The sequence below is a fragment of the Clupea harengus genome, chromosome 5 (assembly GCF_900700415.2).
Source record: "Clupea harengus chromosome 5, Ch_v2.0.2, whole genome shotgun sequence".
NCBI classification, from domain to species: domain Eukaryota; kingdom Metazoa; phylum Chordata; class Actinopteri; order Clupeiformes; family Clupeidae; genus Clupea; species Clupea harengus.
In genome coordinates this window covers 26,390,539-26,405,603 of record NC_045156.1, presented here as the reverse complement: position 1 = coordinate 26,405,603, position 15,065 = coordinate 26,390,539, and the positions used below count along the sequence as shown (strand labels likewise).

Genomic DNA, 15,065 nt, shown 5'->3' with positions numbered 1-15,065 from the left:
GTAATAGGGACACTGATTCTGTGTCATCAAACTGAAGATGTTGGCTGCCAAGTCATAAGAATTTCGCTGCGCTGCGCTGAAGAAATTTGGTGTATGCGACAATAAACACTTTGACTTTGACTTTGACTTTGGATGAAATGAAAGTACCAATGGCATTCTAGACAGGAAGAAAGTGTATGTCTGTCAGCCATCCGAGTTTCTATTTACAGGTCTCCTGCAGGTCCCACATCAAGACATGATATAATACGACCTGATGGATAAGCTATATTTACACTAATTGTCCCTTCCCACTTCCCAACCAAATCAAAATGATGATGACCAATCTGACTTTGCCCCTCCCCTTGCTTATGGCTGCTGAGCTTAAGAGGATATATAATGAAAACCCACAGCATCAAGACCAGGCTTCAACAGGCACTTGCAGGACACACAGACACTCTTCTAATTCTGCTATTTTTTGTTTGAGTCCACTGGCTGAAGATGAACGGAACGGAGGGCAGCAACTTCTACATCCCCATGTCCAACAGGACCGGGCTGGTCAGGAGTCCGTATGAATATGAGCAGTACTACTTGGCTGACCCATGGCAGTTCAAACTTTTGGCTCTGTACATGCTCTTTCTGATCTGCACTGGGCTGCCAATCAACGTTATAACCCTGGTAGTGACAGCTCAGCACAAGAAACTTCGGCAGCCTCTCAACTTCATCTTAGTCAACCTGGCCGCGGCTGGAACCATCATGGCCTTGTTTGGATTTACTGTTACGTTTTACACCTCCCTCAAAGGCTACTTTGTTTTTGGACCCCTTGGCTGTGCCATTGAGGGCTTCATGGCTACTCTAGGAGGTAAGACCCAAACCACAACTGGCAACCAGAAGGAGAACAGGGCAGATTTATTTTATCTGTAAGAAATTTGTCCAAATGCAATTTACACTGGTTGCTTAAAACACCCATGTGCCAGAAAGATGTGCTGCAACTATCCTTAGAGAACTGCTGAACTGAGAGGTAAAATCACTGTGATTTTCAAGTTCACTGAACTCTAACCTTTCTGTCTCCTGCCTTTACAGGTCAGGTGTCTCTGTGGTCATTGGTGGTACTGGCCATTGAGAGATACATTGTCGTCTGCAAGCCCATGGGCAGCTTTAAGTTTGGTGCCACCCATGCTGGAGCCGGAGTGGCATTCACATGGATCATGGCTATGTCTTGCGCAGTTCCACCACTCGTTGGCTGGTCCAGGTGAGACACGTTTTTACTCAAATGACAAGCAAGGGTTTTATTTAGATTGTCAACTCAATAATTAAGGTAGTTAAGAGATTAGCCAACAACTTGTTTAACTTGCCCTAACGATGAGCACAGGTCTATAGTGAGTTCCTGAAGATCTAAATAGGAGTAGATAGCTCTAGTAATGCTTTATGATTTATGCCCTACTATACCATAAACAGCTCATTAGGCTTTGATATAAATGTTCAATATATAAATATATATAAGTGTGTTTTTCAATTATTGTTTTCAGGTACATCCCTGAGGGAATGCAGTGCTCCTGCGGACCTGACTACTACACCCTCAACCCTGATTACAACAATGAGTCATATGTCATGTACATGTTCAGCTGCCATTTCTGTGTTCCTGTCGGCACAATCTTCTTCACCTATGGAAGCCTTGTCCTCACAGTCAAAGCGGTAAGAATCTGCAAAATGAAAGCTGCGGGTTTGAAACTTTCTGAACCTATAAACATGGTTGTAAGAGGAGGCACCAGTACAATTGTTTACTGATACACGTGATTCATATGTAGTCATACTTTGTTTCAAAGTTCAGCTGCTCTTTCAACATTTAGTGGTTGTCCTATAATGTCCCATTAATACTGATTGACAGTATTTATCCTAGTTCCCAAATCTGCGCTAGGTATAACTTGTAATCATTATGTATGTTTTAAGATTCATTTTAAGACATTTCAAGACTACTTACGATAACGTACAGTCAAATAACTTAGTGCACTAGTTTGAAAGGGTGAAATGCCATCATTATTATGAATCAATCAGTAATATTAAATTATCTGGATCTTATTCTTACCAACAGGCTGCAGCCCAACAGCAGGACTCAGCCTCCACCCAGAAGGCAGAGAAGGAAGTTACACGTATGTGCTTCATGATGGTTTTGGGCTTCCTCACTGCCTGGACCCCCTATGCCAGTTTTGCTGCCTGGATTTTCTTCAACAAGGGAGCTGCTTTCACTGCTCAGTCCATGGCTATTCCTGCCTTTTTCTCAAAGTCCTCAGCCTTGTTCAACCCCATCATCTATGTGGTGCTTAACAAACAGGTACGTTTTAACTTGTATTTGTATATTTAAAAAAACATATGTATTTGATAAAACCCAATGTAGGCAACAATTAAAGAAAATAAATACATTGGTCTAGACTGTAATCTTTGAAAAATCTCTCTCTTTTTTCTGTCCCTGCTTGTCTTCTTTTGCCCCCTGTCATCTAGTTCCGGGGGTGCATGATGCAGACAGTCTTTGGCAAATCCCCAGAGGACGAGACTTCAGTGTCCACAAGCAAGACAGAAGTGTCTTCAGTGGGTCCTGCATAGAGACATTTACTCAAAATCTGTTTTACATGTGGTAAAAACATTCGGTCAGTTCCCCACATTCCATTTTTTGGTTGTTTTGCTAAAAACAGAGGTAAAACTCTGGAATATCATATATGGTTTTGCCACCATGACTCTGTAAAAAGAAACTACCTGAGAACAACGGTAAAGAGCATGCTCCTTTTCAGTAATTACATGCTATGCAGATTCATATTCTACCCAGGTGATTTGAATTGGTCTGACATTATATTAATATTTGTAACAAGTGAGATGTTACAATCATTTAAGACAGGGAACAGCTATTGTTTAGTTTTTGATGGATTTTGTTTTGTTTGCTTTTTTTTTTGTCCTTCTATCCGTTCCTAATTTTTTCTGTATATATTTTGTAAATGAAAATAATACATGTATTAGTTAAATAAATGCTTGCATCAAAAAAGAAAAAAAGTGTAAATATTATTTCCATTATCTCAGTTGAGAACATATAACTGCCATACCAACTACCCTTTGTGTACCCTATATGATGGTTCCACATGCATGTGTGCTTTTCACATGGGAGGACCAATCTCCTTCACTCCTTTAAAGCACACTCTTACTCCTCCCCTTTCATCTGTGGTCTTAGCCTTCCTCTAAACCTTTCTATCTTAAATTTAAGAGTACAGAGCTTAGCTTTTCTAAGCAGCCTAGTCAAATGTGGATTCAGAGTCACAAAGAGGCCAATCCTTGCAAAAAGGACTTGTCTGTGTAGAAAGCTTTGAAAAGGGGATGGTGACCTCAAACACTACTGGTCATTTTTTAATCCTGAAAAATGAAATAGAAGAATAAAAAAGACATTATGAAAGTGTTTAAAGTATAATGAAAATGAAATACACTGAGAAATAAAGTAAAAAGATTTGAAAGGCAAGTTGATGTCAGTGCAGCTACAACAGGACCTTCTTGAATGGAAAAGATTGACCAATCTCCCTTCCTTTTGTTTACAAACAATCTGCCACAGATCGGAATATATTGCACAGTAAAAAAATGAGTTATGTAGATATTTACTGTACTTTTTGTTTCAAATGTGACTTTCCCTACTTGGTAACGGATGCATGGTATGTCCATGGCCAAAAAATGTATCAATGTGAAGGGCCAAGGTGTACAACTTTCTTACATAGCCTACTTGAAGTTTTTATATTGTACTACTCCAAGTCAATAAGTTGAACAAGTTGTTAAGCACATGAAGGTCATCACTTGTCTTAGGGAGAACCCATAATGACTTATCTGGTTTTAAATCTAACAGTATTGATTTAAAAAGTAAATGTAAATGTCAGATATTCTGTATCTTAGGTAAAATGACCAATTATTTCCTCTGATGTCCACTTAACAAGTGTAGATATTTCTTAACTATGATATATATTTTCTTAATATGTCACTTAATTATACAATATAATAACACATACAACCAAAATAGGTAATCTTGCTATTTTTAAATCAGCTCTTATCTGTGCATATATTAACTTGTTTATGTATTTATTACTGTGTGAAATTCTGTGCAACTAGTATATAACACATTTCAGTATTTACAGCCATAGAATATATTCAATAAAACGTCTAGTTGCCAGTCAATATCATCAGTGAAACATATGTGAGTTTTCATGTTCTTGTTACTGTTAGGTAATAATTCACACTCAAGTTTACCTCAGACTCGGGAGTTGTGTATAAGTATTTTTTTATTCAACAAGCTTGTCGGGCTCACTCACAACTTGGCAGATGAGAGTGAAGCCAAGTTAGTCACATCACACAAGGTTTATATAGATTGAAGTTGGCAAACTCTGATGTCAAAGTGCTATGTCAGCAGAAATAACCACATGGTGGGTTTCCTTTGTCCGAGGTCATCTCGCTATGCTTTCTGCAATGTATGCATCAGCAAGACGGATAAGAAGGACTACTAGTTCTACTCTTTAGCCATCGCATACGCATACACTCAAGGTACACTTTAAAGCACACATACAGAAACAGTCTATGGTGCTTAGAATGTTCTGTAAAGCTGGTTTGACTGGTAGGACCATACTATGTTCTCAGAGTTTAAGAGTTTGTGTTACTCTTTGTATTACCTGCATGTTATTAGGCATTTATTGACTATAAATGCATGTTGTACTTGAGCATTATTAAGCTTGCAGTGTATTGATACTCTTAAAGGAAATCCGGGCTGTTGGCTAATGAATATACCTTAATCTTTCCCCTTCTTCCCCTAGACCATTTCAGTAATCTCTTTTAAGTCTCACTGGGAGAGTATAAAACCACCACTCTTACCTTTGCAGAGAACAGGTCTACACAACTGCGCCTGACAGTTGATCTCGTGACCACATTTTTTGTGTTTTGAGATCACCTTGAGAAGATGAACGGCACAGAGGGCAACAACTTCTACATCCCCATGTCCAACAGGACAGGGCTGGTGAGGAGTCCTTTTGAATATGAGCAGTACTACCTGGCTGAACCATGGCAGTTCAAGATGCTTGCTTTTTACATGTTTATACTGATCTGTCTGGGATTCCCCATCAATGGAGCGACACTGTTGGTGACAGTACTGCACAAAAAGCTTCGTCAGCCTCTCAACTTTATTTTGGTCAACCTGGCTGTTGCTGGTATGATCATGGTCTGCTTTGGATTCACCATCACCATCACCTCAGCTCTTAATGGCTACTTCGTCTTTGGACCCATGGGTTGTGCTATTGAAGGTTTCATGGCTACTCTAGGAGGTAAGTGATTATTAGTTTTCAATAGACTTCATCAGTTTCTAGCAGGCCTTTTCATGATATTGCAGCAATATTGTATATATGGTATATAGCACAATAATGTATTTTAATTGTATGTTTCCTGCCCATATTCAGGTCAAGTTGCCCTATGGTCACTGGTGGTGCTGGCTGTTGAGAGATATGTTGTTGTCTGCAAGCCCATGGGCAGCTTTAAGTTTGGTACTACCCATGCTGGAGCTGGAGTGGCATTCACATGGGTCATGGCTATGGCATGTGCCGCACCACCCCTCTTTGGATGGTCAAGGTATGTCTGGTGTCTATCATTGAGAACACTGAGGACCTGTTTTCTATTATACTGAAAAATAGCAAGGATGATAACAGGGTTTGGTTTCTCCTAATGCTGGATCTTAATTCATATCACTATTTATAACCCAGGTACATCCCTGAGGGAATGCAGTGTTCCTGTGGACCGGACTACTACACCCTGAGCCCTGGATACAATAACGAGTCATATGTGATCTACATGTTCACCTGTCATTTCTGTGTCCCTGTCGTTACTATCTTTTTCACCTATGGAAGCCTTGTCCTCACAGTCAAAGCGGTAAGAATCTGCTACTTTTGTAAGGAAATGAAAGCTGTGGGTTTTAAACTTTCTGAACCCATAAGCATGGTTGTAAGAGGCACCAGTACAATAGTTTACTGATACACGTGCTTCCTATGTAGGCCTACTTTGTTTCAAAGTTCAGCTGCACTTTCAACATTTAGTGGTTTCCTATAATGTCCCATTCATTGAAAAGAACACGGAACAGTATTTATCCTAGTTCCCAAATCTGCGCTAGGTATAACTTGTAATCAATTAGTATGTTTTAAGATTCATTTTAAGACATTTCAAGACTACTTACGATAAAGTACAGCCAAATAACTTAGTGCACTAGTTTAAAAGGCTGAAATGCCATCATTATTATGAATCAACCAGTAGTATTAAATGATCTGGATCTTATTCTCACCAACAGGCTGCAGCCCAACAGCAGGACTCAGCCTCCACCCAGAAGGCAGAGAGGGAAGTGACACGTATGTGCGTCCTGATGGTTTGTGGCTTCCTGATTGCTTGGACCCCCTATGCCAGTTTTGCTGGCTGGATTTTCTTCAACAAGGGAGCTGCTTTCACTGCTCAGTCCATGGCTATTCCTGCCTTTTTCGCAAAGTCCTCAGCCTTGTTCAACCCCATCATCTATGTGCTGCTTAACAAACAGGTACGTTTTTCGCCAGCTATCATTTAAATAAAATTCCAGCTTTATGTTTTGCAAAAATATTATTTTGTCCAAGCACTTTAGATTCCTTTTCTCTGTGTTGTAGTTCCGTAGCTGCATGATGCAGACAGTCTTTGGCAAGGCCCCTGAGGATGAAGCATCAGTGTCCGCAAGCAAGACAGAAGTGTCTTCAGTGGGTCCTGCATAAGCATCATACTTGCACCAATTTACCTGTCAACAAGCTACAGCTGCCGATGGCACAAACTCAATGTTGGTTGCTCTCTAAATGTTATGTGGTGTTTCTGAAAGAAAATAATAATACTGGAAAAAATTATTCAGATTTAGTTGGAAATGTATTTGGGACCAAAGTCTGCCAATGTCCATTAGACCACAATGTAATTTGGCTTTTGACTTGCACCAGTAAGTACAGTGCAAACTTCCTTGTCTGAATTTCTTCTGCAGAGATTCAACCAAGGCTTTTCAAAATATCCATCATGTCTACATGTAAATACATTTACTTTGTTCAAGGAGCATTAAACTTGCAGTATTGCACTGCATACACTGCACAATGTGACATGGTATATGAACTGACTGGTACAACTGACAATTACTTTGTGAAGCTGGTGTTAAGTACATGCGTAAATACTCAGGTATTGCCCTTTTACAAGATCCCATTCAAGATTATCTGGATGATTTTTTCCTTATTTTGAGCCAAACAGCAAGACCCATTTTAACACCTTTAAATTGTTGTTTATCACTGAATGGATTTTGAGGTTTTATTTTTATGTTGTTAAATTGCTAACAAATATTTTGTTAGTGTGACTGTTTCTTTTTTTGTGTGTGTACAGTATTTTATAAAGCAAAGAAAAATATCCCAAAAAAAAAACCAATACTAGTGAAATAAATTTCTGCATCAAATGAGCCATGTTACAAGTGTCATTAATCTAATATGCAAAGGACCTTATGTATTTTATGCTTTCTCAACTATGTGCTATTGTTTTTCTGAGATCCACCTGGTAACGAGAATAGTGTCAGAGGATGTGTGGCAAAAGGAGAGTGACAGGCCCGTCACCAGGACAAACAGAACAGGGGGCATACGACACACAATTTGACATTTTTATTTAGAGACGAGATTGACCCCAGAAATGCATGGTTTGCAACTGCTAACCAAGACTGTATCAAAGCATTGGTACAAGATGGTCAATACTATAAATCATTTATTGGTCAGTAGCAGCAAAACGTGATTTGTGCAAACAGGAATGCCCCAGCAAAGTCAATTACATGACTAGCTTTTCTCAGGTTGATAGCATTGACTGTCAAGTTACGTCAAAAAATCCACACATACTAGGCCTGCAATACGAGAAGAGAGGGCCTTGGTCAATGAAGTTTTTTTTAAGACGGATTACAACTCAATAAACTCAATAAATGGTCACTGGCAATAAACTCAATTGAGTGGCATTCATGCAGGCATGTGATTATTTTGTAATCATTTTGAATCACATGCATACATACTTTTTTATAAGCAGCTTTAGTTAACCAAATTAGATTTCTCTCTAGTTTAACTTTGCTGTACTTCAGCAACTTCTAGTACGAAATAATTGGTAGCTTGCCAAACTATTCTTTCAAACGAGCTTCCCCAACACTGTAAGCTCCATACATACAACCATGCCCTCCAGAATTATTGGCACCCTTTAGTAAAAATGAGCAAAACGAGATGCGAAAAAAAATCTTTATTGTTTATCCTCATGATCTTTCTTTCAAAATATTCACAAAAATCTAACCTTTAATTGAAGTAACATAATTGAAAGAAACAATAAATTCTTATCATGAAATAAATATTTTTCTCAAAAAATATGTGTGCCACAATTATTGGCACCCCTTCATTTAATATTTTGTGCAGCCTCCCTTTTCCAAGATAACAGCTCTGAGTCTTCTCCTATAATGCGTGAGGAGGTTGGTGAACACATGGCATGGGATCTGAGACCAATTCTCCATACAGTATCTCTCCAGATCCTTCAGAGTCCGAGGTCGACGCTTGTGGACTCTCCTCTTCAGCTCATCCCGCAGATTTTCAATATGGTTTAGGTCGGGGAAGTGTGATGGCGATGGCAAAACCTTTATTCTGCGGTCGGTGAACTATTTTTGTGTAGATTGAGGTGTGCTTTGTATCATTTTCCTGCTGGAAGGTCCAACCACGGCCCATTTTAAGCTTCCTGGCGGAGGCTGTTAGGTTTTAATTTAATATCTGCTGGTATTTGATAGAGTCCATGATAACCATGTATCCTAACAAGATGTCTAGGGCCTTCGGAAGAAAAACTGCCCCACAACAGATCCGCCACCATATTTCACAGTGGGTATGTGCTTTTCTGTATGGCTAGCTTTCTGTCTACGCCAAACCCACCTTTGATGTTTGTTGCCAAAAAGCTCTATTTTGGTGTCATCTGACCATATAACCCCGTCCCTTTGAAAGTCCAAGTAACATCTGGCAAACTGTAGGCTTTTTTCTGGCAACCCTCCCAAATAACTTGTGGTGATGTAGGTGGCTTCTGATAGATAGATGGATACTTTATTAATCCCGAGGGAAATTTAGGTCATCCAGTAGCCTATACACTTAACTCACAAACATACATACACCACAGTAAAAAACAATACACATAGGGAGAACATGTTCACAGGGAGTGGGGTGTATACAGATACAGGATAGATCTGGCCCTATATTACAGTGTGCATTGATTGTGACAGTGTTGATGTCCACGAGGAAAGTAGTGCAAAGATATAGTGTTCATGTGCTTGTATGGATAGTGCAAAGATGGAGTACTTGTGTGTGTGAGGATAGTGCAAAGTGATATAAATAGTAAAGTCTGTGCAAGGGGCTAGTATAGCCAGTAAAAAGATGGACAGTGGGATGGAATATAATGAGATGAGGAGGGGAGACTGAGGTAGACTCATGCAGAGAAGTCCCATCTCCCTCCCCCTCCCCTTCTGCATGGCGTTAAAAAGCTGTATGGCCCTGGGGACAAAGGACTTCCTCAGCCTGTCCGATGAGCATGACAGTGACAGGAGTCTGCCACTGAATATGCTCCTCTGTCCGTTAAGAGTACTATGTAGTGGGTGGTGGTCATTGTCCAAGATGGTCAGCAGCCTACTCAGGGTCCTTCTCTCCGCCACTGATGTTGATGATGGTAGTTTTGGAGACTTTCTGCCCAAGACTCAACTTACTTCTGCAGTTCTCCAGCTGTGATCCTTGGAGATTCTTTTGCCAGTCGAACCATCCCCCCTCACGGTGCGTGGGGTCAATGTACAAACACGTCCTCTTCCATGCTGATTCTTAACCTCTCCTGTCGCTTTAAACTTCTTAATTGAAAAGGAGTTTGAGGAGTTCAGGGTGGCTGGCTTGAGACCAATGGGGGTGTCGGTGAGAACACTTGTCCAGGGGTACGTTCGTCGTAGAGTTGAAGCTAAGTTAATCAATTGGCCTTTTAGCCCGTTAAGATTAGCGAGCTGATTGAGAACAGCTAATATCGGTTCGTTAACGGCTGACCCGCATCCTAATCATGTGGTTAATTTCAACCAGGCTAAAGTTATCATGGCATTTGCGCGTGCACGTCCTACTTCAAAAGGCAGGAAAGGTCGATCACCAAAACCATGATTTTCTAACGGTATTATGGCGGAAAAGATAAAGGAGAGAGCTGTCATTTTTTCCGCTTCCGAGCAAGCTATTATCATTTCGCTATACGAAGACCATAAAGAAGTTATTATGGCCAAATCAAACACCGCCACCGCTGGCAGAGCAAGACAGGCAGCTTGGCAAAAAATTACCGATAAGCTAAATGCGTAAGTTTTGGGGAAATGTATAGGCTCATCTTAAGTGCCTCATTACCCAAATCAATCAGATCACATTTCTTTAAATGTGCCTGCTGGCAGTAGGCTTAATGGAAATAATCATCGAATGAGATCTTGCTAGCGAAAATAATGATCTCAACTCTTTCAGAATAAGTAGATAAAAACAAGGCCAAAGAGTATCTAATTGATACGAATTCACATATATGTACTGAAAGCGCTTATATATCACGTACTATGTGTATATGCATGTATGTGTAGATGACCATATAGAAGTAGGAGTTTGAATATTTAAGTGCAAATCTGTGTATGGGCGGATCACAGTGTATGTATGTATGTATGTATGTATTATTCATAATCAGAAATTCAATCAATTGAAGCAGTGAAAAGAAATTGTGTTAGATTCTCTCCTCGTATCATGAGTCCACTTTAATCATTTTCAACAATAATGATATGGTATGGTGTACTAATAACACTGTCATATAATTATGAGTGCTTTCAACCCCCATGTAGTTGCAACCCGGCCACTAAAAGGACTTGGGAGCAAGTCAAAGTCAAGCACAAAAACATCATTCAGGCTGGTGAGTCAATACAATATGTGCCATGGTAATGTATTGAACAGCTTGTCAGTGTCATATCCTTCATATTTTAGCAAACAAGAAAAGGGCTGACATGGCGAAGACGGGGGGGGGGACCCAGAGGTCCAGAGTTAACCCCTGCTGAGGAGCTGGCCCTGGCCAATAACAGGGGTAGGCCCATTATGCAGGGCATAGCTGGGGGCAGCTCCTCTGGAGAGGTGGTGGCAGGAGAGAATCCCTATGTCCAAGGTAGGTGCATTTCATTCTATGAGTTTCCTTCATAATTAGTCATTTGGTTAACCATCGTCACATTTTGCAGTAGTAGAAGGTTCACTCACACTCCTGCAGCCACCTACCAATGTGTTGGGAGAGGAGCCCACTGCTGATGTAAGTTGATATTGCTGCATCATTGTGTAATGATTCTAAACATGTTCATTGTGTGTGTCTTTTAAAACCCAAGGCAATTTTCCACAGTTCCTAATCATTCCTAATTCACTAACAGGAGGTCGGTCTAGACGATGAGGACACACTTTCCGCCTTCTCAAGCGATTTGGTAAATGCAAGTTGTGTTAACTAATACTCCTATCCCACTCACTCCTGGCACTCACTACATCAATGCATTCCTTTAGGCAAATCCTGCTGGACCACGGCCTGATCCGCCGGAGCCTGGCCCCTCTCGCTCTTCGGGAACTGGGGATGGGGACGTGAGTTCTCATTAAATACCCTCACATTGTGAGTATAGTTGGCATCTGACCACCACACTGAACAAAGTTATGAATGGTTTTCTTGTCTTTTTTTCCAGACTGACAATGAAGATGTGCGTACGCTTTATAAGCACTACTGAGCTCAGCGAAGCTTGATGTGGAGGTTAAATTGCTTAAACAGCAGCTGAATGTAAGTCGAATCCTGTAAAGCAAAGCTTTGGCTAAAGTATTTGTGAGCTTTGCCATGAATTGTAACTAAACTGAAATTCTTATTTCTTGTGCACCTTCATTTACAGGATAACCAATAAAGGGAACAAAAATAAAGGCTTTATTGTACAACATGGATCTCTTACATTATTCTTCAGCATGTTCCTCTATTCAGAATCAGAATTATTTGTATTGCCAAGTACACTCTCATATACAGGACATTGACTTGGTGATTTCAGAGCATGGGACAGACAGAATATTGATAAATAGAATAAAAATAAGGGTCATAGTCAAACATACAAATAATCAAAACAGTATTACAATATGAGCATACTGTGCAAGAGAAAGTGTTAACAAAATAGCAATAAATGATGTGCACTTGCTATGATGTGTTGAATAAATAAGGATGCAAACTAAAGTGCATTGTGTGCGGGGGTCCCGGAGTCAGTGTGGTGCAGGGGGCTTGTTTGTGAGCCCCACTGCCGTGGGGAAGAAACTGGTCAGGTGGCGCCAGGTTTTGGTTTTAATGGACCGGACCCTTTTGCTGGATGGGAAGAGGTGGTGGCCAGGATGGGAAGGGTCAGCAATGATCCTGCCTGCTCTCTTGCTGGTCCTGGAGTGAAACGGGTCAGGGTGGGACGGCAGGTCGCAGCCGATGGCCTTCTCGGCTGACCAAATGATCTGCTGCAGTCTGCCTTGGTCCTTGGCAGTGGAGGCAGCAAACCAGACGGTCATTGATTGATGATTTGGGATGGACTCGATGATGGCTGAGGATGGACTATTAATGGGTAACTTAAAAGCAAAGAGGGTGGCAAACCATATACCCATTAACCATATAAATGAAACATGCAAATATAAAGAGAAAAACATGAAATGAGTCCAACATTACCCAAAGTCATCTGGACACCTATCTGAAATGATGATGGGCAATTATGTCCCTTGCAGCCGGTCCGGACCGCTCATCAGGCTGGACAGGTTCCAGATCGTCCTCAGGATAGGCCACGATCACTGGGACCCTCTCCCTCCTGAGTGTGGCCACATTGTGGAGCCACCGTTATCGCACAGGCCCTGTCCAGTGCCACCCTCAGACAATTAAATCTGGCCTTTAGTAGGCCAAAGGTCATTTCTATTCGTGCCCTCGTTCTAGCGAGAGCACCGTTGAACCTCACTTCAGGGCCTGGGGCTGGCTCGGGATAGGGGGTCATGAACCAGGGCCTGCAGGCGTAACCCCTGTCTCCAATTAGGAGCCCATCATAGTTACCTAGTATATGATATGAACAATGTTGGATCACCTCTACATAAAATAATCAATTTCTGAATGACATGAGATTTGCTATACCTTGCTCGAAGCTGTGGCACAGTGTAGACTCTCTGAATATCCGGGAGTCGTGGACAGAGCCCGGCCACTTGGCCTCAACATTGGTTATGAGGCAGGTGGAGTCACAGATCATCTAAGATGAATTGCAGTCAAATCATGGGTATTGTACAGTACATGGGTAGCCTACAGCAGGCAATTGCAAGGTCCATGTCTATTGTCAAAGACAAATGATTGTTTTTATAGCAATGTAATTTGAGGAAAATGATGTCATAAGTACCTGCACATTAAGGCTGTGAAAGCCCTTTCTATTGACAAAATCGGCCTCGTTTGGCCCAGAGGGCCTTTTCAGGCAGATATGGGTGCAGTCCACTGCCCCAATGACATTAGGAAACTCTGCATAATGATAAGCTCCGTAATGAATAGTGATAGGAATGCATTTTCATGAAATGGTAAAATACTGAATTACTCAATTACCTGCAATTGCATAAAATCCCTCTTTGATCTCATCGACTGGGACATGGCCAGGGAACATGATGAATTTATTCATCAGTTGGTTTAGTGCCAGGTACACTTTCCTTACAGCAACGCATGCTGCGGCTTTGCCGATGTTTTCGGCATCACCTACACTGTATAAAAATGTACCTGATGCAAAAAACCTCAACGCTATGCAGAGAGTCTGAAGCACAGTAAGGGCTCTGCTGCGGCGTGTGACATTTGAAATGTACGGCCCAAGAAGGTCTTGCAAATAAATTAGTCCTTGTCGGCTGAAACGATAGCGCTCAAACAAGAACTCATCAGTGTAAAATAAAGGGTCTTGGCGATCGCGCAGAACTCTATTCACATGAAAAGCTAATCGAACTAGAATAGCTCCTTGGTCGACTGGGTCTCTCAAAAAGGGAGCTGCCATGTTTTTTCCGGGGGTGTGGCAAGCTTATCCAGCTACACTTAAGTTAGCCTGCCCTGGAGCAGGTTAGTGCTAATCGATATGTAACTATGGTGATTTAGCAAAAGTTGCTTCCACGAACCAAAAAGAGGGGCGTTTTTAATTTTAGCCTGAAAATTAGCTCGCTAAACCGCTTAGCGAGCTACGACGAATACCCCCCAGTCAGGATTCACAGTTCAATTTGTTTATTGGCGTTTTCGTGGAGGATAGGAGTAGGACTGTATGGATGTGTGTGTACAAGCATGTGTGTGTAATAGGAAGGTTTGTGTGTGATAGGAAGGCGTGTGTGTGATAGGAAGGCTTGGGTGTGTGTGGTTTCTAGGAGGGAATGAGAAATTATATACAAATCAGCTCCAAAATATTACATTGTACAAAGGATGCCGCAGCATACAAAGTGCGCTCAAGTCATACAATACAAGATGATAAATCATGTGCCTCATAATAATAACAACTGTACAACATAAAGTCTCAGCCTACACAGGCAATACATAAGCATACAAACTTAAGAGCATTTCCATTAAGGCAACAAATTAAGGTAGCAAACAATTCCAGGCACATATTAGTTCATTTCCATCTAACTAAATCAAGATCAGTCCATTGAAGTAATCACCAATACACTTACATGTTTCAGATAAAGCCGCAGCATTCAAGTTCTCTGTGTCTCTGAGTGAAAGGAAGAGGCTGTGAGCACAGGTGTAGCTTATAAGGTTGGTGGCAGGATGGCAAGTGATCAGGGCTAATTGGAGCTGAGTGAAACAGAATGAGGAAATGAACAGGCTGGGAAAGGGGCGTGGCCGTGTGTCTGTGAGGGAAGCAGGGAAAGTGAAAATCTTCCAAACAATAATTATTGCCATGATAGTGGAAATGGGTCTTTTAAACAGTTTAGAGATTTTCTTATATCCATTTCCTGGGGGGTATT

The 15,065-nt window shown here is 41.1% G+C and overlaps 2 protein-coding genes and 1 pseudogene across 2 annotated transcripts; 2 read left to right on the top strand and 1 right to left on the bottom strand.

Annotated features, from left to right (window-relative positions):
* Window positions 1-206: 206 nt before the first annotated feature.
* Window positions 207-2,577, top strand: LOC105889200 (green-sensitive opsin-2-like). The gene is made up of 5 exons (XM_012814995.3): window positions 207-838; window positions 1,060-1,228; window positions 1,506-1,671; window positions 2,069-2,308; window positions 2,476-2,577. The coding sequence occupies exons 1-5, from the start codon at window positions 478-480 to the stop codon at window positions 2,575-2,577; spliced, it is 1,038 nt and encodes a 345-aa protein (XP_012670449.3). The 5' UTR covers window positions 207-477.
* A 2,371-nt stretch (window positions 2,578-4,948) lies between these two features.
* LOC105889201 (green-sensitive opsin-2) lies at window positions 4,949-6,875 on the top strand. The gene is made up of 5 exons (XM_012814996.2): window positions 4,949-5,309; window positions 5,442-5,610; window positions 5,742-5,907; window positions 6,320-6,559; window positions 6,663-6,875. The coding sequence occupies exons 1-5, from the start codon at window positions 4,949-4,951 to the stop codon at window positions 6,762-6,764; spliced, it is 1,038 nt and encodes a 345-aa protein (XP_012670450.2). The 3' UTR covers window positions 6,765-6,875.
* Window positions 6,876-11,939: 5,064 nt separating this feature from the next.
* On the bottom strand, window positions 11,940-14,183 carry LOC116220552 (annotated as a pseudogene).
* Between the last annotated feature and the right edge of the window lie 882 nt (window positions 14,184-15,065).

Bases quoted from the DNA above. Each gene is read 5' to 3' on its own strand.
- LOC105889200 (XM_012814995.3), top strand. From the start codon at position 478: ATGAACGGAACGGAGGGCAGCAACTTCTACATCCCCATGTCCAACAGG. The intron at 839-1,059 runs GTAAGACCCAAA...CTGCCTTTACAG, and splicing joins CTTCATGGCTACTCTAGGAG to GTCAGGTGTCTCTGTGGTCA. The intron at 2,309-2,475 runs GTACGTTTTAAC...CCTGTCATCTAG, and splicing joins ATGTGGTGCTTAACAAACAG to TTCCGGGGGTGCATGATGCA.
- LOC105889201 (XM_012814996.2), top strand. From the start codon at position 4,949: ATGAACGGCACAGAGGGCAACAACTTCTACATCCCCATGTCCAACAGG. The intron at 5,908-6,319 runs GTAAGAATCTGC...TCTCACCAACAG, and splicing joins TTGTCCTCACAGTCAAAGCG to GCTGCAGCCCAACAGCAGGA. The intron at 6,560-6,662 runs GTACGTTTTTCG...TCTGTGTTGTAG, and splicing joins ATGTGCTGCTTAACAAACAG to TTCCGTAGCTGCATGATGCA.